The following is a 26,492-nucleotide window of genomic DNA, read 5'->3' on the forward strand; positions in this document are numbered from 1 at the left end:
ACCTGAGGAAAGGTGCCGCCCAACCATCCTAGGAGACGCTACATTGTGTGCAGAGCTGTCTCTATTCCTTCATCTATGTTCGCCTGGGCTCTCTGCTTCAATATGTCGGCTGTGTACAGTGTGAGACTCATCCTGTAGAGCTGCCAAGAAAATCTCTCGGTGCAAGCGTGCGTCCAGACAACCTGCAAGCTCAGTCGGGCCTTACTTGCGCTGGCTTTGGAAAAGCCCTTTCCACACAGGGAGCTCCCCCCGGCCCCTGGCAATCTCCAGCCCCTTTAACTCTGGGTTAAGGAACCAAACAGACTAGGATTTTTAATCTTTGATTATCTAATTGCAGCTGACACTAAACCGATCTTCCTTCCTCTTTAAATTCTTTCAACTGTCACAAAACATTTTCACTTCGGGACCTAGCTACAATTAGCACTGTAGCTGCTTTTCTTCTGTTTTTTGAAAGTCAGCCAAAAGAACAACCGCGTATTGCTGATTGGCTGCATGCAAATACATTCCTGCCTCCTTTATGTCTTCCTCCTCCCCAATCCCTCTATGACAACAGCTCTAGACATTTGGCATACCAACAGTAGCTGTAATATTCAGAGCAAGTCCCATATGTAAATTGGCAAGCTGCCAAATTCTTAATTACTTTCCTACCTCTATCTAAAAAAAGATCTAAGCAACAAACATGAGAGGATATTAATCAAAGCCTATGTTTATAAACGTATAGCACAGCAGCCCAAAACAATGCATCAGACTCTGATGCTTCTTGCCTTGCTTGCTATGCAGAAGAAGAAAAAATTCTTTAATAATTGCAGGCTGGAGACCACTAGTTATCTTGCAGACTTGTGAATGTATACAGTGTGAACAAAAACAAACATGATGATCTGACATTTTCAAGACCTAAACAGAATCATGAGTTTTATTTTTCTAATAACTAATAACTTCACCCACAAATTTGACAGTGCTGATTATACTGAGATGTTAGAGCAGTAGCAATTCTAAAAATGCAACCAAGCCTTCAAAGAGGCATCAGTAATGTGCAATCTAATTTAATGGATAAGGCAGCTCAGATAAAAGTCTTACAAGAATTGTAACTGCAGACTTAAAACATGTTGAATTTAATATAAAATTAGTGTGTATTTCAGGCAGAGGAGAGGGAGAGGAGGAAAGTGAGGAAGGAAAGTAGTTGCAAAGGCAATGCATTAAAAATATTGGAATAGGGGGGTGAAGATGCGCCTGTTAAAGCTTTTGTACCTCTGCATTTATATAAGATACTGTACATGCATATTTATTTTATCATCAACAGCTTTTGTTTTACAAAAAAAGGAATTAGTGGTGACTGTCCATGTGTTAAAAAAACCTAAACTAAACTAAACTGGTTTGTTTTGGTTAAATGCAATAAAGTTGGGATTTCTGAGCTCTCATTTTTACCAGCCTGTGAATACTCAGCCGGCTGTGCCTATTTGTTAAAGAGACACCATCAAATTGAAATATAGTCTGTTAAAAATTAGTTAAAAGTAGTTTCAGATACCACAACTGTCTGAGTACTCCTACCATTCTTGTAGGTTTATAACTACATTTTCCTATTTTAAAAATGCTTCTTCCGAGTGAAACATCACCCATAAAACAAATGGAAAAAGTAACTGCAGTGGAACAGGGAAATTGTCAAATTTTTTAAATGTGTTTTCCTTGACTTAGCAGCAGCTCAGGATACCTTTAGAATAATTTTGCTGTCATACAGTAACTGATTTTTCCTCCGACCAAAATAGAGACACGTGAAGATATTTCCTAATAGCAGCTACAGAATTTAGGATCCAAACAGCCAGTCTTCAGTTAATTTTTTAATTGGAAAAACAATTTATTTTCCTGAATGCCTTATATGTAAAAAGCACCTGTTAAACAGTCCTCCAAGAAATGAGGTTAAACATGGACCTCTATAATTCTCAGGAGGCTGAAATCAAGATGACTTTATCCATATACATTAGACAATATGTTTGCTATCATTGTAGACATCTTGTCTTTATAAGCCAATACACTAAACTATGAGGAAATGCCACCCCCTGGAATTCTAAATTAAAATATGAGAACAAAAGAGAAGCTAAGTAATATGTGATGAAATAAGTATCCTGAGATGTGAACACAGCTCATTTAGTTTTTCCTGTCATATTACTGCATAAAACAAAATTTTATACATTACACAAACAAAAAACATAATTCAACCCAAATAGGAAATATGTGATCTATATAATAGCATTCACAAATTCCTATTTGTTCACAACACTTACTTCAAACTAAACAGAATACACTACAAACATTATTTAACAAAACTGCAGCTAATGAGCTTTTAAAACCCAAAATAAAAGCTGTATTTTCTCCAGAACCACAGACTGAAAGAAAAAGATCAGTATTGACGCTGGCATCAGCCCATGGGCTGGAAAATAATGAGATAGTGCTACTGCTGTCAAACCTTCACTTTTCAGAGCACAAGAGATGCACTTTTAAATTTGCCTTTATCTGTTCAGTTCTCAGAATGATCTGGTTTTTCACATCATATTGACTACTGCATGTATTACTTGTGTTCATTTCTTTTTATACATTCCTGATCAGTTGCATGAAGACCTTCTGCTTTCCAGTACAAAAAACCATAATGCTCAGAAGCTTCATAATTCATCATAGTTTGAGCAGATGATGGAGCAAAGATAGGAGGTATCTGAAGGGAAAAGCTCAGACTCACAGATGGAAGCAAGGCTGGGGAATTTTGAGGGGAAACTGGGTGAGGAAAGTGGTCAGTGGAAGCATGTGACTAAAAGAACCAGGCAGAGGAAAAGACGGGCTAGTGAAGGAGAAATAGAGCTTAGGAATAGGTTTGCAGAGTTGGAAAATGAAGAAGGGGCTCAGCAGGTACTTGTTGAAGGTGGAAGGGTAAGGAAGAAGAGAAGAGAGGCTAGTCCTATAGGAAAAGCAGAAGAGTCAAGGGAGACTATACCAAATATGAGCCCCAGGAGGATACAGGATGGGTTGAAGAGGATTATAAGGGAAAATAGGAATGGAAAGAACTTGCAGCCAGAGAGAACAGGGGAGAGACTGGAGAATAGCACTGTCACCAGGAAAAGGCAGGTCTATGTGATCGGGGACTCTTTATTGAGAAGAATAGACAGGCCTGTAATTAGAGCTGATCCTGAGAATAGAAGGGTGTGCTGTCTTCCGGGTGCTAAGATACGGGATGTAGACCTGAGGTTGAAAAGGATCCTAAAGGGAGCGGGAAAGAATCCCCTAATTATCCTTCATGTGGAAACAAATGATACGGCTAGATTCTCGCTGGAAAGCATTAAGGGAGACTATGCTAGGCTGGGGAAGACGCTTAAGGAAATTGAGGCTCAGGTGATCTTTAGCGGGATCCTTCCTGTTCCTAGAGAAGGGCAACAAAGGTGTGACAAGATTATGACTGTCAACAGATGGCTTAGGCAGTGGTGCTATAAGGAGGACTTTGGGATGTATGGCCACTGGGAGGCATTCACAGACAGAGGACAGTTCTCTTGGGATGTACTTCATCTGAGTAGGGAAGGAAATAGACTTCTAGGATCAAGGCTGGCACAACTGATAAAGAGAGCTTTAAACTAGGAATTAGGGGGACATGTCGAGGTAATCTCCACGCCAGATTTTCGCATTGAGAGGGAAGACGACGAAGTAAGAAATGATACAGCCGTGGGTAGGAGAATGTATATAAGGATCAAGGGCGGTGTGGATACTAGTCTAATAGGTTATACTGGCTGTAGAATGACTGTACCTAATAGGGTACAAAATGTGAGCGAGGCCAAACAGCAAAAATTAAGATGTTTGTACACCAATGCGAGGAGCCTAGGTAACAAAATGGAGGAACTAGAGCTACTGGTGCAGGAAGTGAAACCAGATATTATAGGGATAACAGAAACATGGTGGAATAGTAGTCATGACTGGACTACAGGTATTGAAGGGTATGTGCTGTTTAGGAAAGACAGAAACAAAGGTAAAGGGGGTGGAGTAGCATTGTATATCAATGATGAGGTAGAATGTAAAGAAATAAGAAGCGATGCAATGGATAAGACAGAGTCCGTCTGGGCAAAAATTATATTGGGGAAGAAAACTAGTAAAGCCTCTCCTACGATAGTGCTTGGGGTATGCTATAGACCTCCGGGATCTAATTTGGATATGGATAGAGCCCTTTTTAATGTTTTTAATAAAGTAAATACTAATGGAAACGGCGTGATCATGGGAGACTAACTTCCCAGATATAGACTGGAGGACCAGTGCTAGTAATAATAATAGGGCTCAGATTTTCCTAGATGCGATAGCTGATGGATTCCTTCATCATATAGTTGCTGAACCAACTAGAGGGGATGCCATTTTAGATTTAATTTTGGTGAGTAGCGAGGACCTCACAAAAGAAATGGTTGTAGGGGACAATCTTGGCTCAAGTGATCGAGAGCTAATTCAGTTCAAACTAAATGGAAGGATTAACAAAAATAAATCTGCAACTAGGGTTTTTGATTTCAAAAGGGCCGACTTTCAAAAATTAAGGAAATTAGTTAGGGAAGTGGATTGGACTGAAGAACTTACGGATCTAAAGGTAGAGGAGGTCTGGGATTACTTTAAATCAAAGCTGCAGAAGCTATCAGAAGCCTGTATCCCAAGAAAGGGGAAAAAAATCATAGGAAGGAGTTGTAGACCAAGCTGTATGAGCAAGCATTTTAGAGAGGTGATTAAGAAGAAGCAGAAAGCATACAGGGAGTGGAAGATGGGAGAGATCAGCAAGGAAAGCTACCTAATTGAGGTCAGAACATGTAGGGATAAAGTGAGAGGCTAAAAGTCGAGTAGAGTTGGACCTTGCAAAGGGAATTAAAACCAATAATAAAAGGCAAGGCAAGGCAAGGCAAGCCTAGGCTAGCCTAGCCTAGGCAAGGCAAGGCAAAGCAAGCCTAACCTAGCCTAGCCAAGGCAAGTTTATAGCCATATAAATAAGAAGAAAACTAAGAAAGAAGAAGTGGGGCCGCTAAACACTGAGGATGGAGTGGAGGTTAAAGATAATCTAGGCATGGCCCAATATCTAAACAAATACTTTGCCTCAGTCTTTAATAAGGCTAAAGAGGATCTTAGGGATAATGGTAGCATGACAAATGGGAATGAGGATATGGAGGTAGATATTACCATATCGGAGGTAGAAGCGAAACTGAAACAGCTTAATGGGACTAAGTCGGGGGGCCCAGATAATCTTCATCCAAGAATATTAAAGGAATTGGCACCTGAAATTGCAAGCCCATTAGCAAGAATTTTTAATGAATCTGTAAACTCAGGAGTAGTACCGAATGATTGGAGAATTGCTAATATAGTTCCTATTTTTAAGAAAGGAAAAAAAGTGATCCAGGTAACTACAGGCCAGTTAGTTTGACATCTGTAGTATGCAAGGTCCTGGAAAAAATTTTGAAGGAGGAATTAGTTAAGGACATTGAAGTCAATGGTAAATGGGACAAAATACAACATGGTTTTACAAAAGGTAGATGGAGCCAAACCAACCTGATCTCCTTCTTTGAAAAAGTAACAGATTTTTTAGATAAAGGAAATGCAGTGGATCTAATTTACCTAGATTTCAGTAAGGCATTTGATACCGTGCCACATGGGGAATTATTAGTTAAATTAGAGAAGATGGGGATCAATATGAACATCAAAAGGTGGATAAGGAATTGGTTAAAGGGGAGACTGCAACGGGTCCTACTGAAAGGCGAACTGTCAGGTTGGAGGGAGGTTACCAGTGGAGTTCCTCAGGGATCGGTTCTGGGACCAATCTTATTTAATCTTTTTATTACTGACCTTGGCACAAAAAGTGGGAGTGTGCTAATAAAGTTTGCAGATGATACAAAGCTGGGAGGTATTGCCAATTCGGAGAAGGATCGGGATATTATACAGGAGGATCTGGATGACCTTGTAAACTGGAGTAATAGTAATAGGATGAAATTTAAGAGTGAGAAGTGTAAGGTTATGCATGTAGGGATTAATAACAAGAATTTTAGTTATAAGTTGGGTACGCATCAATTAGAAGTAACGGAAGAGGAGAAGGACCTTGGAGTATTGGTTGATCATAGGATGACTATGAGCTGCCAATGTGATATGGCTGTGAAAAAAGCTAATGCGGTTTTGGGATGCATCAGGAGAGGCATTTCCAGTAGGGATAAAGAGGTTTTAGTACCATTATACAAGGCACTGGTGAGACCTCATATAGAATACTGTGTGCAGTTCTGGTCTCCCATGTTTAAAAAGGATGAATTCAAACTGGAGCAGGTACAGAGAAGGACTACTAGGATGATCCGAGGAATGGAAAACTTGTCTTATGAAAGGAGACTTAAGGAGCTTGGCTTGTTTAGCCTAACTAAAAGAAGGTTGAAGGGAGATATGATTGCTCGCTATAAATATATCAGAGGGATAAATACAGGAGAGGGAGAGGAATTATTTCAGCTCAGCACCAATGTGGACACAAGAACAAATGGGTATAAACTGGCCACCAGGAAGTTTAGACTTGAAATTAGATGAAGGTTTTTAACCATCAGAGGAGGGAAGTTTTGGAATAGCCTTCCAAGGGAAGCAGTGGGGGCAAAAGATCTATCTGGTTTTAAGATTCTACTCGATAAGTTTATGGAGGAGATGGTATAATGGGATAATGGGATTTTGGTAAGTAATTGATCTTTAAATATTCAGGGTAAATAGGACTAATCCCCTGAGATGGGATATTAGATGGATGGGATCCGAGTTACCCAGGAAAGAATTTTCTGTAGTATCTGGCTGGTGAATCTTGCCCATATGCTCAGTGTTTAGCTGATCGCCATATTTGGGGTCGGGAAGGAATTTTCCTCCAGGGCAGATTGGAGAGGCCCTGGAGGTTTTTCGCCTTCCTCTGTAGCATGGGGCATGGGTGACTTGAGGGAGGCTTCTCTGCTCCTTGAAGTCTTTAAACCATGATTTAAGGACTTCAATAGCTCAGACATAGGTGAGGTTTTTCACAGGAGTGGGAGGGTGTGATTCTGTGGCCTGCGCTGTGCAGGAGGTCGGACTAGATGATCAGAATGGTCCCTTCTGACCTTAGTATCTATGAATCTATGAATTCATGCAGGACCATGACCATTTCTGAGAGTTAATGCATGCCAGTTTCATAATGCTAAATTTCAAGAGAATGATCTTTAAGAAAAACTAATACTGATTGTGTCGTTTAAACTTGGCACATCTAATCAAACATACTTTGGCTATCTGGACACAGCTATACCAACTTTGTTACTTATAATAAAACAAAGGACATATTATTTGCTATTCTTGTTCTCTAAGAATAGTTGCCAGCTGTAGTCTTCATTCTTCTGGATCATGTGGTACTAGAAGTGCTCTAGAAATGTTCCACCTCATTAAAGGAAGATGCTACTGGTGACATACTGGGGTTGATTGGAGGAGGAGAAAAAAGGTACAGACCAATTTCCATCATCATTATTTGCGGGGGAGAAAAGGAATAGCAACTGGAAGCTAAAACAAGCTACATACACACACATAGCTTTCTTTAACTACAATCTTGAAAAGAAGCCCAAAAGAGCAATTCTGTAAGTCGTGAGTTTTAGGACTGCTTTTGTTATTTGACTCCAGGATAAGGATTTGGACAGTGATACTTCTGTACAAAATGCTTTTATTTTTAAAGAAATCTAGTAGTGTCAAATACAATGTTCTTGTGAAATTGAGTTTAAAATACTTAACATTAAATGTATACAGCAGAACCTCAGATTTATGAACTGACCGGTCAACCACACACTTCAGCTGGAACCAGAAGCATGCAATCAGGCAGCAGCAGAGGGGTTTTTTGGGGTGGGGGAGAGAAGAGGGAGCAAATACAGTACAGATACTCCCCGGGTTACGCAAGACCCGACTTACGCAAGTTTGCACTTACATAAAAAGTTAAGCTAGAAATAGGAGTAGGGGTTTTTGGGCTTTTTGGCATAACGTTCGGGTATACGTTTTCGACTTATGCAAAATTTGAGTTATGCAAGGCTTTCCAGAACGGAACGATTGCATAAGTCGGGGAGCATCTGTACTGTACTGTGTTAAATGTAAACTATTAAAAAATAAAGGCAAAGTTTAAAAAAAGATTTGAGATGGTAAGGAAACTTTTTCTGTGCTTGTTTCATTTAAATTAAGATGGTAAAAGCAGCATTTTTTCTGCATAGTAAAGTCTCAAAGCTATATTAAAATCAATGTTCAGTTGTAAACTTTTGAAAGAACAACCATAATGTTTTGTTCAAAGTTACAAAGGTTTCAGAGTTATGAACAACCTCCATTCCCGAGGTGTTCGTAACTCTGAGGTTCTACCATAGTTAGGACAAAGAATAAGATTTTTACATTACTTACATCTGTACGTCAACATTCCTAACCAGTTTGAAACATTTTTATCTTACTTCTTAAGTATTACCCATCCAGATCATGATTACAAAATACTTAAAAAACCAACAACAAAATTATACCCGCTTCATTGATATGTAGTAATGATATATTTACTGGCATTAATCCTTACATTCCTTATATTTACAGAACATCCTTTTTAACTCCTTGGCAACAGGATGAACATTCTGAGGAGTATTTTGAATAGGTCAATGATAGGATTGAGTGAATAAGGAAGACTAATTATAAGAGGATATTACAGGAAGAAAAGAGGCAATAGTGAGTACTTGATGACCAGATGTACTTGCCTTTAATTGCTCTCTGCGGATGGAAGGGTTATATGGAGGCCCATGGAGGATACTGCCTGCACATGGTTGAAGTTAACTACGCAGGAACAGACTCTTAAGATAGTTTGGGCTAGAAGTGAGACACTGGCCAACAGTGACCCTCCTGTCCTTTAATTCAGGCTAATGAATGACAGGTATTTGGTTAAAATAAAGACAATATTATTCATCATGACAGATTTCAGTGTGGCAGCCGTGTTAGTCTGTATCAGCAGAAAGAATAAAGAGTACTTGTGGCACCTTAGAGACTGACAAATTTATTTGAGCATAAGCTTTCGTGAGCTAAAACTCACTTCATCAGATGCACGCAGTGGAAAATACAGTAGGAAGATGTGCCCACGAAAGCTTATGCTCAAATAAATTTGTCAGTCTCTAAGGTGCCACAAGTACTCCTCGTTCTTTCTATTATTCATCATGCGAGTACAGAAACAGCACCTGATCTGTCATAGCATAATGCAGACTTGGTCAGATGACACAGTCCAATATTGACCCAATCAACTCGTTAGGCACCCAGCTCATCATGCAGTGAGAGAGAATCAAGCAAGTGGAGGTGTCTTGTTATTGACATGTAATCTTAGCTGAAGGATATCTTCTTAAGGTAATTGTTGTCAGTGTCCAAGCAATCTTGAACCAAGTAACATCTGTGTGACTATCTGAAGTGGTTTCTAGTTTAGTATTGCACTGGGCTCCTGAATATATAAGGATACATCAGGATTACCATGAATTTCTGTTAAATATCCAGCCACATTGGTTGAGAAATGACCGTACTTGAGAGAAGGGTGGCTTGACCAGTGGTTGAGACTTGACAGTGACTAACTGACCCTTATGGTGGGGTGAATCAAAAGGCCTTCTTTTCCAAGAGCAGCTGCAGATCTGGCCATTATCTTGGTAAAGATTCAAGGTGCTGAGTTCAGATATGACAGCAATGTTTTGTTTGGAAAATGTTGTTACAGGACTGCACAGAATAGGGACCATGGATGAGAGTTTAAGATCAGGATCTAGAGGTAAACTTCTGTAGACCTAATGAAAAGAGGATTCCTTTGAGTTGACTGTTCAGGCTCTATTTGAAAACTCCATACCCAAAGGAATGAATTTAACTTATTCAACCCTGCACTGGCTTGATCAAAGAAGGCTAAGTAAAATTGCTGAAAGGTTTGTAACCTCTTCTTCTTCTTCTTCTTCTTCGAGTAATGTCCTTATGGGTGCTCTACTTTATGCAACTACCGAGCAGTACACACAGCTGGACTTCAGACTGCAGTCAACACAGCATTTCCAACAGCAGCATCTAATCTAGAAGACTGGACCACTGAGTAATGATTGGAGAAGATATGTATGAAAGACCAAGTGGTTGCCTAAATGTCCAAAAGAGGAACATTTTTGAGTAATGCCATAGAAGCAGATAAGGATCTTGTGGAATGGACCACCATTCTACAAGGAGGTTGTATATTTGAAGATTTACAACAGAATATGACACAGACATAGATCCATCTGGAGAGTCTATGGGTGGAAAATCGTCAAATCTTTGGCTCTATCTGTGATAGAAAATCGACCAGACTGTTAGTGTCTAAATTCCTTAGATTTATCCAAATAAAAAGCTAGCACCCTCCTAACATCCCAAGCGTGTAAAACCACTTCTTCTCTGGGGAAAAACAGAAGGTAGATATCTATGGTTCACATCAACCAGCTAGACACCTTGGGTAAAAATTCTGGGCTTGGGCGTAATGCGACTTTGTTCTTACAAAATACTGTAAATGAAGGATCTGCCATTAGAACTCCTATGTCACCAATCCTATGAACAGAGATGATAGCCACCAAAAAGGTTATCTTCTGAGATAAATCAACAGGGGAAGATGTAGTCCTTGGCTCAAAGGGAGGTCCCAATCAGACATCTAAGAACTAATTTCAAGTCCCAAATAGGGGTGGGTTCCTTAAGTTGAGGAAAGAGGTTTCTTAGTCCTCTCAGAAATATTACATTTGTAAGATGGGTGAAGACTGAGAATCCTTCAACCACTGAATGAAAAGCTGTTATAGCAGCCAAATGGACCCTGACAGAGCTCACAGATAAACCTGTGTTCTTCAGCCCTAGAGGTAATCCAGGACGATCAAGAGGGAAGAGAGGGCAGGAGGAAGCTTTGAAACGAGATCTGCTAAGGTCACGAATTGCTGTGGAGAAGATAAGCCCTAGCCTAGACTCCCATGAACTCTATTCTTAGTATTGGGCTCAAAGCTGACTTTTTAACATAGAGCTGCAACTCTAGTTTGCAGAACATGGATCTTGTAGTCTGTATAGTGTCAAAGACCTCGTTGTAAAAATGGCCCTTGATCCACTAGTTGTCCAGGTATGAAAAAACCATTATCCCCAGATGCTGGAGGTAAGCTGCGACCACTGCCAGCACCACTGAGAACACTCACGGGGCAGATGAGAGTCCAAAAGGGTGCACTCGATACTGAAAAGTGTAGGAACCTTTTGCAGACTGGGTGAACTGAAATATGGAAATAAGCATCATGCAGGCTGAGGGCCAAAAACCAACTCCTTGGTTCTAATAACGGGATTATAGCTACAAGAAACACCATCCTGAATTTCTGTGACCCGACAGAGCTGTTTAAGAAGCTTAGACCTAAATTCGGTCTCCACCCTCCATTCTTTTTTGGAACTAGGAAATACTTGGGAGTAAAATCCCTTCCCTCTGTGCTGAATAGGGAATGGCTTTACAGCACCCATTTGCACAAGTGAGTCAACTTTTTGTTTAAAAAGAGGTGCTTATAGGAGGTGTTCCAGAAAAGGTATGGAGAAGGTGGGTGGGTAAATGGGAGGAAGGTAAATGGATAACGTATCCCAATCCTATCACCTCCAGCACCCATTTCTCTGATACGATTCGCTCCCATGCAGAAAGAAATGGGAAAAAGACGGTTACCAAAGGGTAGGAGATGGGTAACAGGTCATATAGGCAGAGCGGGTTTGCGGGATAGTTTCAGACCCTCATCCAGACAACTGAAATTGACATTTAGATGATGATGGTTCTGCAGTGGGCTTACAGGGAACAGATGGACTCCCCCTCCAGAATCTCAACCTTTTCCTGGGTGGCCCATAGGGTCTCTGAAGTCCTGAAAACGAGGCTGGGTAGGATGTTTGAGCTGACTGGGATCTACTAAACCTCTGTTTGTTTTTAAGTGTGTAGAGATCTCAATGTGGATCTTGAATCTTTAAGGGTGAATCAGTGGACTCCGCAAACAATTTAAGACCATCAAAAGGAAAGTCTAACTTTGTACCTCCTTTGGTTATCTAGACATCTGAAACCAGGATGCTCTCCAGATGACTACTACCATACAGATGGATCAAGAGGCAGTATCAGCTGCATCCAACAAGGCCTGCAGCAATGCCTAGCTAACAGCTGACCCTCGTTAATAGTAGCCTGAAATATTCACACTGATCAGCCAGCAGGAGCTCAATAAAGGTGGTGAATCTGACATAATTTGAGTGACAGTATTTAGTCAGGAAAGCCTGATAGTTCACAATCCTAAATTGTTGAGCAGCGGATAAGCAGGTCTTTCTGCTGAACAGATCAAGGCATTTTTTATTCTTATCATACGATGTGACCTTTATGTTGTGTTGTCTGCCACGTTTGTTCACTGCCTCCACAACCAGGGAATTAGGAAATGGGTAGGTGAAAAGAAATTCAGTCCTTAACATGAATGTATATATATATTTTTAAATCAGCCCATTTATACATCAGGGGGATAGTGAAAGGGGTCTGCCAGATGGATTTGGCAGAGTCAAGCTGGGTCCTATTAACAGGCAGGGCAACATGGGTGGAGGGAATCCATTGGAGGATGTCTAGGAGCTTATGTTGTAACTCTGACCTCTTCCAAGGGAATCTGAAGGGAGTCTGCAGTGTGCTTCATCATTTCTTGCAAGTGTCTGAAGTCATCGGCCATGGTTGATACAGGCTGGGGGGAGGGGGGGGGAGAGCACGACAGACACACACAAACATGTCGTCTAGGGAAGATGAAGAAATATTTTTTGAGGGGTAACCTCTATCTACTCTGACCTCCTGTTCTTCAAAACAGTCTTGCACCTAGGGAAATGGAGGGGGGAAGTTGGAGTGGGGGAGCATATTCCCCTGTACTTTCCACTAGAGAGGCTGTGGGGCATGGAAAAACTGCTGATGAAATGATGCACAAGGATCCCAGGATGGCCACTAGGGAGGTCTGAAAGGCAAGAAGAGTGTGAGTAGACCCAAAGCAGAAGTGGAGCACTTCTCAAAGAACCACCTCCTTTCATGAAAAACTGTGACTGTTTTCCCAAGCAATAAGCTTGGTATTTTTTCCTGTTCCAAGGGAGCTGGGACAGACTCCACCTAGTTAATCTATCCTTAAGAAGGGCAGAGTTCTATCTATCCCCAGAAGCTTGTTGGATTCCCTTGAACTCTTCGTCCAAGACTTTTTCGTCTGAAAAAAGGATCCAGAGGCTTCTAATGTCTAGCAGATGATACCATGTGCATCATCATGCCTCTAAAGCTACCAGAGGATCACTGATCTAGATGTGGATCTGATTATTCTGGTCCTCCTCTTCACTGTTGATCTCTTCTTCCCACGAGTATTTTTATCCCTCAGGGACCTCTTTTGGTAAATGGTGCATCTGAGGAACCCAGGTCAACAGGTTTTGAAATATGAATACCCCTTGTCTAATAGTATCAGGCAACTCAAACATCTCCCTCAAGACAAAACTGAATGTGTACAAAGCAACTGTTATCGCCATCACAACATATAGCAGTGAGACATGGCAACTTACCAAGATATGCAAAACCTGGACGCATTTTATCACAAATGTCTGAGACGAATACTGGGAATAACATATAGAGATACGAAGATGAATGAAGAAAAAAAGTCAGAAATATTACTGGAAATGGTACTCTCCACAAATAATCTACAAAAGAAGACATCAGTGGCTGGGACATGTGCTGAGAATTGAAAAAGAACGCTTACTAAATACTGCCCTTGAATGGAAGCCAGAAAACGCAAGAAGAAAGAGGAAGACCATAAATAACATGGAAACGAACAGTTTTGAAGGACATCAAGCACCTCAACATGAAATGGGAAGATTTGCAGAGAAGGGCAGTTGACACGCAAGGATGGCAAATATGGGTAGCCCAACGTGCAGCAAAGCACAGGACAGACTAAGGTAAGGTAATAGTATCAGGAGAAAGTAGATTATTTGCTTCTGGCAGATTCTTGCTCTCTCTCAGCCTGGATCCTCTTTTTTGAATGCCTGAGGCTATTTTCCATAAGTCCATGAACTCTGGAGCAGTATGAACTCAATTCCTTCTGTAACATCTTAGTTCAGCTAGCTATGTTTCTGTGCAATATGTCAGCTCTTCCATTGGGAGGGGAGAAGCAGCCTCTTTTCAGTGGCAGGAGTTAGGGTAGGGTCAAGGGCGGGAATGTTCCCTGTGCCAGGTTTCTCAGCTGCTTCTGTCACCAGGGAGGTTCCTAAAGGAAGCAGGGAAAGGCTCTCTAGCTATCCCTGGGTGAAGGCACCATAAATCCCCTTTGAGAAGACTATCTGCTTACATACCAGACCCCCTTGCAGCTGAACGGATCTTACCTCCCGATTCTCTATGCTGCTCGGAGGTGGAATAATCCATTACGAAAGCCTCATTTTTTGTGTAAAAGACTGGCAACATGGGCTTTTTGTGACCCTGGAATTCCTATAAAAGTCAGACATGCTGTACACCTCTTTCAACTGGCTCACTGCGTGTGGGACTGAGACAGCTGCACACTGGTATGTAGCCTGATATCTTCCTAGACCTATGTTACCAGTTGCATTTTCTCCTATATTCAATCTGAACTTCTCAGTTAGCAAAAAGAAAAGGAGTACTTGTGGCACCTCAGAGACTAACAAATTAGAGCATAAAGCTTTCGTGAGCTACAGCTCACTTCATCGGATGCTCTAAGGTGCCACAAGTACTCCTTTTCTTTTTGCGAATACAGACTAACACGGCTGCTACTCTGAAACCTGTCAGTTAGCAAAGGTACTGATGCACCACCTGGTGGAGAAAAACAAATGAGCTCTGAGATTTCAGCAAACTCCTTATATGTGGGGGATGACATCACTAAAAAGTCTCAGTGTGCCATCTCCATCTGCTAGCAGGCAGAACAGTTCCCAAGCATCTAGCTTGGCCAAGATAACTGGAGAGAGACACACAATCTACTACCTGTGCTCCAGAATCTGCTAACTGGATTTCTACATGTAGTTTAAAGTTTTCATTTTGACCCTAACTGTTCTGCATCCCGATTTCTCTAACTGTATAATATTGCAGCAGTTCTCTATTATTGTGGGTTCACTTGTTTTGCATGCCCCAGAGTGAATGTGCTATGAAAGAAGTGGGAAAGGTTGCTCTGCTTGCTTCCCCCCCCCTTTTGTTAATTGCTAGTGTTCTGTCTCTCTTTCTAGCCTTCACAGAAAACTAGAAAAAGGGCAAATAAGTAAATGCACGCACCTATGTAGAAAGTGTTGTTGATGACTGCCTTGCTACGAAGATTGAAAGAACTAAATTAATAAACCCTGCTGGAAGCACTGGCAGACTAGCAAATGGGAAATGGAGGTACAAGACACCTCAGGAGACCTATTAGTCAGGGAGTCTCTGGTTCAAGGCTTGCTAGAGAGCCACACATTACTGTATACTAAATCCTTCCGTAGGTTATACTATAATTTATAGTGATCTTCTGCGTGTTTTTGGGGGGAGGGGAGTAACTTTCCACAAAGTGAGCAAGAACTAATTTACCTTTGATTTCTTTACATTATGTGGATAGACTGTATTCTCTTTACAGCCTATCCAACTGCACAGTGTCTATGAGAACCCAAAAAGAATGGCATTCTTGGTGAGATGACTTGATTCTGAAAATAATTTCTCTCTTTTGACTTCCAGAAAGGAGATATGACAACTTACAGAGAACACTGCAAGGCACGTGTTTTTCCAGGATTTTTCTAAGTATGAAGAGGATGTTGGATAAGGATGACTATTAAGTAGCGTTTGGCCATATGGCTTGGAAAAGTCTCAGTTGGCACTGGACAATTGTATTGTTTTCTTAAATGTGTTTAGACTTGTTCTGACACATTTTTAGAAAACCAAATAAATAAAACATCCCATCCATAGCCCAACAGGGTTATGAAACAAGGCTAACTCTGAACTTGAGAGATTGTAATTATGGAAGACATGTCTTTCCAACTAGCCACAGGTGTAGATTACATAAGCAGATAAATAAATATTTGTCATTCATGAGAGAAGTAGCTATGACTTCTGCAGGATATATAGTAAGTGAAAGAAACTGGCCTACATTGGTTGGCAGAAGAAAAACAAATGTGTAGTTAACTACATCTGTTGTGACAATTCCTAAATAACTTTTTACTGTGTTTCTGAAGTTTTCCTTGATCCTCTCATTATGAACAAAAACTTATTTGATGTGAAATGCTGATGTAATCTGACAATTCACAAGCACCTCTACATCAGCAGCAAATGTAAAAGGAAGAAAAAAAACCTGAAAACTAACTGATCTATTCAGTTTTCAAACTTAAACAGCAAAGGAATATTGAAAACGTATCTCAGAATCGTATTTCAACAATATGAGCACCAATAAATAAAACATCAAGCAATTATATGATACATTGTTGCCATGGGAAAACAATGCCACAGACTTCAAATTCAAAGACCTCCATATTACTCAGGATAAATTCATATTTGCTAAGGAGTGACAGAATTCCTTATTTTCGTATTTCTGGATCATCATTTTAGGACAGAGAATGTACAAAACAAAACCAAGACAAAAATAATGGAGTTATTTCTTCTCAAATATATAACTGAGAAACTTCCCCAGAAATTCAACTGTGTCTGCTTACTGAACACATTTACAAATTGTTTTGAGAGTACTTTTTGACTCCTAGCTACTCTGAGTTCGTTCATTTTAGTTTGATATTGGACAAAACCAATTGCATAAATCTTGTAGCATTTACCATTCCCTGTGGTCTAACATATGGCAATTGCCTCCAATATTTTTTCGAATACAATCACAGGGTACTTTAGACAGAAATACCTCTACAACTTAGTCTCCTATCTAAAATATTTCTGTCAAAAACCTCAAGTTAATAGATTTTCATAATTAATTTGCAACAAAGAACAGTTAAGAAGTTTGGTGCTTTCACAGTCATACAACTTGCATGACACGACCACAGCCTAAGAGTTCAAAAATCTTGAGTTAGGGACTCCAAAAAACCCCAAGAGATTTTTTGAAAAGAATAAATCAGGTTTTAATCTAATTCCCCTTGCCTTCCCCAAATATGGGTGTGACAATTACAGAGTAAAAAATTTTACTGTAAGTGCATACAAATACAGGCTGCAGTTCCCCTGCATATCTTCTTTCTCCCGGACCCCAGTCTGCCTCTCTCCCTTGATTCCCACTTCGATATGCTCCTTTAGCCCCCAAGAGCCACACTGCCCCCTGGCAGGCTCCAGCAGCTGTCCTTTGTCTATAGTCTATGGAGGAAGGGGCTTCCTACCTTAACTCTGTTAGCTCCCTCCTTCCTGCAGTGTGACTGGGGAAAAGGATAGGGTGAGGATCCTGCTTCTGAGCTTGGGCGCGTGGGAATGGGCTACTTCCAGTATCACCAAAGACAAATGCCCAAATAAGAGTCAGACCCCGCAAAATCACAACATTTAAAATAAATTCAATTCAATCTCAGGTTCTTTTTATTTGCCTTTGGGGTTTTGTGCCTTTAGGGAAACACTCAGGTCACATTTTCAAACTTTTTCTCCCCACAAGAACTAGAAACGTATTCTTTGTTTTTAAATAAAGGTTGAGATTCTAATCTAATTAAATACCCCCAGAAGCTGAGAGTTTAAGGAAAACACCAAATGTCAGACTTGCAATAAGACCATGACAGCTGGCAACACTGTCCTCCTCTGCCTGCTCCAGGGCTCTGCCATCCTCAGTATGCGTAGGAGTACTACAGTACTGCAGGCAGCAGCTACATCTACAGTTACAGCAAAATGTCCTTGAGCATCCAAATGGGGAAACTGCAAGCAGTTTCGACAAAATTAAGTCAGGCCGCAATAGTAACATTCATGATATCTCAAATGTTGACAACACTGTGAGGGTATGTCTACACTATAGCTGCACAGATTGGCACTGGAGCTATGCTGCTCTAGCATAGAAGCTTCCTACATCAACAAAAGGGGTTTTTCTGTTGATGTAGGCGTACCCACCTGTCTAAGAGGCAGTATCAAGGTTGATGGAATAATTCTTCCATCAATCTAAATGTGGTTATCCTAACTACATTGCACAAGGACATGCAATTTTTCCACAGTCCTGAGCAATGTAGCTAGGACGACCTAACTTTCAAGTATGGACCAGGTCTGACCCACTCTGTTTGCCTTTTCAGAGTAAATACCTCGTACAAGAATGCACCCTGCTTTGCCTGACATATGTATGTAACAGGCATAGTGGAAAACAGAGTGACAGGTATCTGAATGAATGGATCATCACCGAGAGAAAGAGATTTACAGAATCTCTAACGGAGTGGGAAGGGAGAAACAAAATTGCCTCTTATGTCCTCACCAGTAGCTGGAGCGGAGGAAGAAAGAAGAGGGAAGGTGGATGAAAGACCATCCTCTCACACACTAGTCCCAATAGTTAGGAAGGTAGGTAGCCTTCATGCTTCCATCTGAAGTGAATACGGTGACTTTGCAGGAAGGCCCAAGGTATTCATTTAGTTTTCCTATGATTTTTGTTTCTTACCATGTGGCTTATCAGGGAGCAGAAGAGCAAGTAAATGTACACCAAAAAAAAAATGCAGTACAGCAAATGTGAAATTTACCTGTTTTTAACCTACATGCAAAAGATATCTTAAAGAACATTACGATTGCTAAGTCAAGCACTCAACACATAGGAAATTCCCAAATTAAGGTTGCCTGTTCAAGAATCTTAGGCTGTGCATAAAACATCTAGCACAATGAGGCCCTGCTACCTGCAGAAATAGAAATCTATTCACGACATGAAGATTTTTACTAGTGATACAAACAAAAAATAATATATTTTAAGATTCAGATTTCATGTCTCCCTTTCCTCTCTCATAGTAAGATTTTCAGTAAGATTCATCATACTGAGAACAGGAAAACAGTAGATAATGGTTGCTGAACAAAAAGTTTTTTAAATTTTGGCATATGTAAACATTTCTGAATTTGAGTCCTGCACCATAAAGTTGCTAATGCATCTGCTTTCATGTTCTCTATGGAAGAAAGAAATTTCACATGTTCTACTTACAATACTGTCATTGCCACATATAATATTTGGTATTTCTTATAGTAGTTTTGATCATAGTCACTTTAATTACCAAAGGTAAAAGGCATAATTACATAGAGAATGAGTCTGCAGTGTCCCCATTAGATGTAAACGTCTTACCTGTTTGGGTCTTACTGGGATGATGCTGTCCACCTGCTCCTGGCTGTGGAGGAGGACTTGCCCCTGCTTGTCCAGTACCTTGTGGTGGGCTTGCGCCCGTCAGAGTCCCAGTAGGCAGTGGCTGACCTCTCTTTAAGAGCTGCTTCTGTTCTTGCTGGCGGAAGCGTGGAGGCACCTCACGAGGCAGGTAACGGGATGCAGCTGGCTGCTGCCCATTAGCAGATGCACGCTTGCCATTGCTGCTGTTGGTAATAGTGCTGGTGGAAGTACTGGTACCGGTACCGGCAGGCTGGGGCTGGCTTAAACTGATCTTAATAGGTTCTGGCACTGTATAAAATGAAACAAATATTAGTTTAATCCAAGGAAGAATTAAAGATCATGTCTTCAAAATGAGTGGGTAAAAGAAATTATAAAATTTAATCTTAGAAACACAAAGTAAAATATATATATATATATATATATATATATATATATATATATATATATATATATATATATATATATATATATACACACAAGAATTATATACAAAGAAACTTCTACAGAGAAAAACGTCAACATTTGTTTAAGGAATAAACAGTTTTATCCAAGTTTCTGTTAGGAGGGATAATAGTATAAAATTGACAAGTGCTTTTCCCTAAACAACAATCCTGAAGCAACAAACGCAGGAACAAACAGGGTAATAAAGTTATTTTACAAGATGAAGAGGTTACCCATCTCGTGCAGTAATCGTGGTTCTTCAAGATATGCTTTCCTATGGGTGCTCTACTGTACGTGTAGCCACATCCCTGCATCTCAGATCAGAGATTTTAGGTAGCAGTATCTATCTGGCCCGCACATGCGCTCTCCCTATCTCATGCCTTGCCTCGAGGCTATCTAGCACTGCGTGGACAAACCATCCTCAGTTCCTTCTCTACCACAGAGACATTTATTAAGAGCTCCAAAGTAGAGGGGAGGAGGGCGGGTTGTGGAGCACCCACAGGGACACACATCTTGAAGAACCACTGTTACGGCACAAGGTGAGTAACCTCTTCTTCGAATAGTGTCCCTATGGGTGCTCCACTGTAGGTGACTGTACAACAGTACTCCTGATGGAAGGGTGGGACTTCAGAGTCAATACTTAAGAGTTAGTACTGATGATAATACTGTGGAACCAAATACAGTATCTGATGCTGAGATATAGGTGATTGCATAATGTTCTGCAAAAGTATGAGCAGATGCCCAAATTGCTGCTCTGCATATTTCTGTGATGGGAACATTTTTAATGAAGTGGAAACAGATCCTGTGGAATGAGTTTGAACTCCAGGCAGAGGTTGAAGATTGCAGGTGCAATAGGAAATGCAGTTCGATATCCATCTAGAGTCTCTGTTTCAGAATTGAGGATCCTTTAGACCTCTCTGCAACCAAAAGGAATAGTTTTGCAGATTTTCTGAAAATTATTGTTCTAACCAAATAGAATGCCAAAGCTCTCCTGACACTGAGTTTATGTAATATTACTTCTCTCTTGGCATAGTGTGGCTTTGGAAAGAAGGTTGGGAGGGAAGTAAGTTGGTTTATGTGGTGTCAGTGTGATCTTATCACTAAAAAAATTGTGAAGGGTGGGTGTGCAATTAGAGCCTCTATTTCCCTGATTCTCCAAGCCAAGGTGATGGCTACTAGGAATGCCGTTTTCACAGACAGAGGCATATGTGAGCATGCGGTCATTGGTTCAAAAGGAGGCTTTGTAGGGCACTTGAAAACCAAGTTAAGGCCCCATGTTAGTACAGGACCCCTGATTTGTAGGTGGTTACCCATACCTTTGAGGAATCTTTTCATTGTAGGATAAGTGAATTAGGAATAGCCATCTATCTTATGATGACAGGATGTTATGGCTGTGAGGTGTACCTTTATTGAGTTTAGAGATAATCCTGACCTTTTTTTAGATCTAGGATATAGTCTAGTACTAGCAGGAGGGGAAAGGATATGGGGGTAACATGTTTTGAGTCACACCAGATTTGGAATCTTTTCCACTTCTGCATATACATGTGATGAGTTATTATTTTTGTGCTATGGAATAACACCTCTTTCACATTCTCTGAACAGGAACGCTTCACGTTTTCGAACCATTGAGGAACCATACCTTGAGTCACAGAATCTGCGAGTTGGGATGGCGAATCTGGCCAGCATTCTGAGAGAGGAGGTGAGGAAAGGACTGAAAAGTGATTAGGAGGCACATCGCTAACTGAGTAAGGTATGAGAACCACGTTTGTGTTGGCCACATGTGAACTAGGAGAATAACTTTTGCTCTTTCTTTTCTCATCTTGAGCAGGACTTTCAATATGTGAGGAAAAGCATAAAGGAGATCTGTGTTCCAGTGAAAGAGGAAGGCATCTCGTAGCAAATGATATCCCAGACGGGCTCTAGAGCAATACTGGGAGCATTTTTTGGTTTTGGTCATGGCAAATAAGTCTATTTTTGGGACTCTCCAACGTCAAAATACATTGTGGAGAACAACAGGGTCCATTTCCCATTCATGTTCCTGCAAGAATGTTCTGCTGAGGGTGTCAACTGTGGTATTCTGCACATCCAGTAGGAAGGCAGCTGCTATGATGATGCTGTGCCAAATGCACCAATTCCATAGTTTCACTGCCTTTGCCCAAAGGGATGGTGATCTCACTCCTCCCTGGTGGCTTATGTAGAACATACATGCTGTGTTGTCTGTCATGAGTTTTATACATTTATCCTTGATCAATTATAGGAAATGTCAACAAGCATTCCTGACCACCTTGAGCTACAACAGGTTGATATGTAGTGTTGACTCTAAGAGGGACCATTTGCCTTGAACCATGTGATTATCTAGATGAGCTCCCCAGCCACATAAAGATGAGTCTGTTGTCAGTATCAATGTTGCAGGTGGCTGAGGAAAGGGGACTCCTATGAAGACATTCTGCAGATCTTTCCACCATTTGAGAGAGAGTCTTTGACCATCAACAGCAGTTTATTCAATCTGTCTCTGTTTGGCGTGTATACCGTTTGGAGCCATGCCTGAAGGCAATGCATGTGGAGACTTACGTGACTTATTATAAAGGTGTTTACTGCCATGTGCCCCAGCAGTAGCTGAAGGCAATTTCTGCCCAATGCCTGGAGGCTGATCTGAATGGCATCGATTAAGATGCTTAGGGTGTTGAACTTGTGTAGTGGGAGGAAGGCTTTGGCCTTCACCACATTTACACAGGCTCCCATGAATTGTAGATGTTATACTGGAGTCAGAGTCAATTTTTGAGTGCCAGTTGTAGTCCCACTTGCATGACTACATCTATAGTCTTTTGCGTGGCTACCAGGACTTCATCAAAGGATTGTGCCTTAAGTAGACACCCATTTAGATACAGATACATCAGGATTCCTAGTTTGCGAAGATGGGACACTACCACTAATAGGACCTTTGAGAACACTCTGGGTGCAGATGATAAGTCAAATGGAAGTACTTTGTATTGAAAATGGTCTTGACCTGAGGTGAATCTCAGGAACCTCCTGTGGGATTGGTTGAATCGCAATATGAAAATAAGCGCCTTAAGGGTCAATGGTCAAGAACCAGTCTCCCTGGTCCAGAGATGGAATTATTGTTGCTAATGTAACCATCTTGAATCTTTGTGCCTTTTCGTATTTCTTTAGTGACCTTAGATCCAGAATGGGTCTCCATCCTCCATTCTTTTTGGGTGTCAGGAAATATTTGGAGTAGAAACCCTTCCCTCTGCGTTGATTTAGAACTGGTTCTACATGACCAAGGTTTAGGAGATGATTTATTTCCTGACATAACAGGTACTCATGAAAAGGGTTCCTGAAGAGGGACAAGCAGGGAAGATATGTAGGAGGGAGGGAGGTAAAGTGGATTGAATAACCATTGGAGATGATCTCCAGTACCCACTTGTCTGATGTTTTCTTTTTAGATAAAACCGGGAAAAGCTCAAAGCAGAGTCCAAAAAGATATAGATAACTTGAGTTTTGCAGGAATTGATAGTGGGAGTGGGAGATCTGGGCCTCAACCAATGTCTCAAAATTGATGTTTTGACATTGAGAGCTGTACAGTTGAAGTGGGGGGGGGGGAGAAGAGGTGCTGTTAGCTTTTGGTTTTGTATCCACTGTCTTTTCCTCTGGGATTTGTAGTGTCTCTGGGGTGGAGGGAACTGGGCCAGTCAGAATCTTTGTGATGTCTGTGATTCACTGTACTTTATTTTCTGTGCAGGTATGTGGCTCCCCAAGGAACATAATGTGGCTCTCGAGCCCTTTACTGTGTGGAGTGAAGAATGTTTTCTCCACAAAGAGCATGGATCCTTCTAATGGAAAGTCTTCCACAGTCATCTGGATTTCTCTTGGGAGGCCTGAAAGGTGAAGCCATGAAGCTCTCCTCATTACTACCGCAGTTGATATGGAGCGGGCAGCTGTATCTGCAGTGTCTAATGTGGTCTATATTGCTGTCCTTGCCACAAGCTGGCCCACAGCACCGATGGCTTAAAACTGCTCTCTTTGATCATTTGGGACATGTTCAATAAAGGCACTGAATTTCATGTAATTGATATTGATTATATTTTGCCATCAGGACCTGATAATTCACAATCCTAAACTGCAGGATTGCTGATGAGTACAATTTCCTGCTCAATAAGCGCAGTTTTTTCCAATCCTTGTTGCAGGGTGTTGATTTAGGGTGGTGCTGTCTGCCAGGATCAATTACAGCATCTACCACAAGGAAATTTTGGGCAAAAAAGTCCACATCTTTAGAGGGGACAATATTTTTGTCTGCTCTTTTCCATATAGGCATTATCATGGCCAGTGTTTGCCAGATGATTTTATATGGGTCTAGTAGGACCTCATTGATCAGGAGTGTAATAAGAGCTGATGGAGGATCTATGGAGTATGTCCAGCAGCTTGTGTTATGACTCCTTTACTTCTTTGAGGGGGATCTAAAGTAAGTCTGCCACTCTCTTGGTGAGGTCTTGAAACTGTTTGAAGTCATCTGAGATTGATGATGGAGGAGGCATCACAGCTTCATCTGGATAGGATGATGAAACGTTTGTTGCTGGAGTAATTTCTTTACTCAGTCATGCCTCCTACTCCTCAAAGATCTCCTCTTGAGGATCATGGGGTCTAGAAAGGGAAGCTGAGGGAGATAAAGGAAAACTATCACTGTGAGAGACACCTGAGGTCCTAGAGAACTGGTGTTTATATGCTGCCCATTGGTCCCAGTACTCCCCCTGGGGTGGTGCAAAAGTCATGGGTGGTGGCACCCAACATTGTCCATACCAAGTGGGCAGGCCTTCCCTGTCATGGCTCTGCAAGTGTCTCCAGGTGACTGGTCCCTTGACATTGCCCTGGGGAGCTTTGAACTGAGACCAAAGATATGTTATCACTGCCCTCTTCCTCTTCGTTCAACAGAAGTGGAGCAGATAAGGAGGCCCAGGGAGAGAGTGTCTCAGTACCGTGGGGAATTCAGAGGACCAAGATGGGGTCGATACCATGATGCTGATACAAAGTAGTGAGGATTCCAGCATTTGAAACCAAGAGGTCCTTGGAGAAACAGAATTCCTGTGGTACCATGGTGGTAATTGGTGTCAACAGAGTCGGTCTAGAGTGGCCCATCAGCGTCCAGGGAGTCAGTGGTACCTGTAGTCTTCTGTGGTTCAACGATTGGCCAGAAGATGGCGCTCTGGTGAAAGTGCTCAGAACCGAAGCTCTCCTTGTCTCCAGCAGTGTTATTTTAGGAGAGAGAGAGAGAGAGAGAGTCTGGTCTCTACCACTTCTCTTGACTGACAGTATTGATGCTTCTGAACCTGTGCCCCTCCAGTCTTCAGGCTTACTGCCAATAGTGGTACTCATGGGTACCATGTCGCAGTTCAGTCAGTACAGACTGATTATTTTGCCAGGCATAGAATCATAGAACTGGAAGGCACCTCAAGAGGTTATCTAGTCCAGTCCCCTGCACTCAAGGCAGGCCTAAGTATTATCTAGACCATCCTTGACAAGTGTTTGTCCAAACTGCTCTTAAAAATCCCCAATGATGGAGATTTCACCACCTTTCTAAGCAACTTATTCCAGTACTTAACCACTCTGATATTTAGTTCAACCTCAACTGCCCTTGCTGCAATTTAAGCCCATTGCTTCTTGTCCTATCCTCAGAGGTTAAGAACAACAATTTTTCTTCCTCCACCTAGTAACAACCTTTTAAGTACTTGAAAACTGTTATGTCCACCTCAGTCTTCTCTTCTCCAGACTAAACAAACCCAATTTTTTCCAATCTTCCCTCATAGGTCATGTTTTCTAGACCTTTAATCATTTTTGTTGCTCTTCTCTGGACTTTCTCCAATTTGTCCCCATCTTTCCTGAAATGTGGCGCCCAGAACTGGACACAATACTCCAGTTGAGGCCTAATCAGCATGGGGTAGAGCGGAAGAATTACTTCTCATGTCTTGCTTACAATACTCCTGCTAACACATCCCAGAATGATGTTTGCTTTTTTTTTTTTTTTTTTTTTTTTTTTTTTTTTGCAACAGCGTTTATTTAGCTTGTGATTCACTATAACCCCCGATCCCTTTCCACAGTACTCCTTCCTAGGCAGTCATTTTCCATTTTGTACGCACCTTTTTTTCTCCATGGTCAATTCTTCAGTCTGGGGACTTGTAGCCCTCTTTTTTGAGGTTTTATTAAAGGAATCAGCAGATTTCTTCTTTCAATCCACTGGAGATTAACATCCCGTGGATGTTGATGGTCACGTCAAGGATCGTTGCTCTGGAGAGGTCCTGGGTCAGAGGCTGGTCTAAGTAAATTTTTCAACATAAGGAATCTGAGCTTCAGTTCATGGGTCTTTCTTGTCCTTTATTTATATTGCAGACAGAAAGTACACTTTGGTGGTATATGGAATTCTCCTAAGCAGCTATTGCAGCATGAATGGCTGTCACTGACCAGAATGGCTTCTCTGCAGGAGAGACAATATTTAAACCCAGGGGAGCTGGTCATGCCCCTTCTTGGGGTTCATTCTTCCCCCACAAGGGGAGAAGGTAACAAAATCAGTAAGGAGAGGGAAATAACTGTTTTTGAAAGCCACAAAAAATGTTTTATAATAAAACAAACCTAGATAACAAATCCTACTAGCTATTCTGTAAACTAAAATTAATTTTAGAAATTAATCATCTCTCAGATTGTGCTAATGGTCCATTGCAGGCCAAGGGCAGTTGAGAAGGAACTGAGGATGGTTCACCTGTGCAGCGCCAGATAGCCTCAAGGCAAGAA

The 26,492-nt window shown here is 41.2% G+C and overlaps 1 protein-coding gene across 33 annotated transcripts in view; it reads right to left on the reverse strand.

Moving 5' to 3' along the window:
* Nucleotides 1-26,492, reverse strand: part of TNRC6C (trinucleotide repeat containing adaptor 6C) — a 182,242-nt gene that overhangs the window by 72,320 nt on the left and 83,430 nt on the right. For 21 of the 33 annotated variants that reach the window (XM_043497386.1, XM_043497402.1, XM_043497373.1 and 18 more), the window contains one exon: nt 19,233-19,559. The exons of 1 other annotated variant lie outside the window; for it this stretch is intronic. In XM_043497386.1, the coding sequence (XP_043353321.1) occupies nt 19,233-19,559 (327 nt within the window). Of the gene's footprint in view, nt 1-2; nt 403-19,232; nt 19,560-26,492 lie in introns of those variants that run through there. 11 more of the 33 variants (XM_043497394.1, XM_043497392.1, XM_043497387.1 and 8 more) reach the window with 11 other exon arrangements.

The sequence above is a fragment of the Dermochelys coriacea genome, chromosome 14, assembly GCF_009764565.3.
Source record: "Dermochelys coriacea isolate rDerCor1 chromosome 14, rDerCor1.pri.v4, whole genome shotgun sequence".
In the NCBI taxonomy this organism is placed as follows: Eukaryota; Metazoa; Chordata; order Testudines; family Dermochelyidae; genus Dermochelys; species Dermochelys coriacea.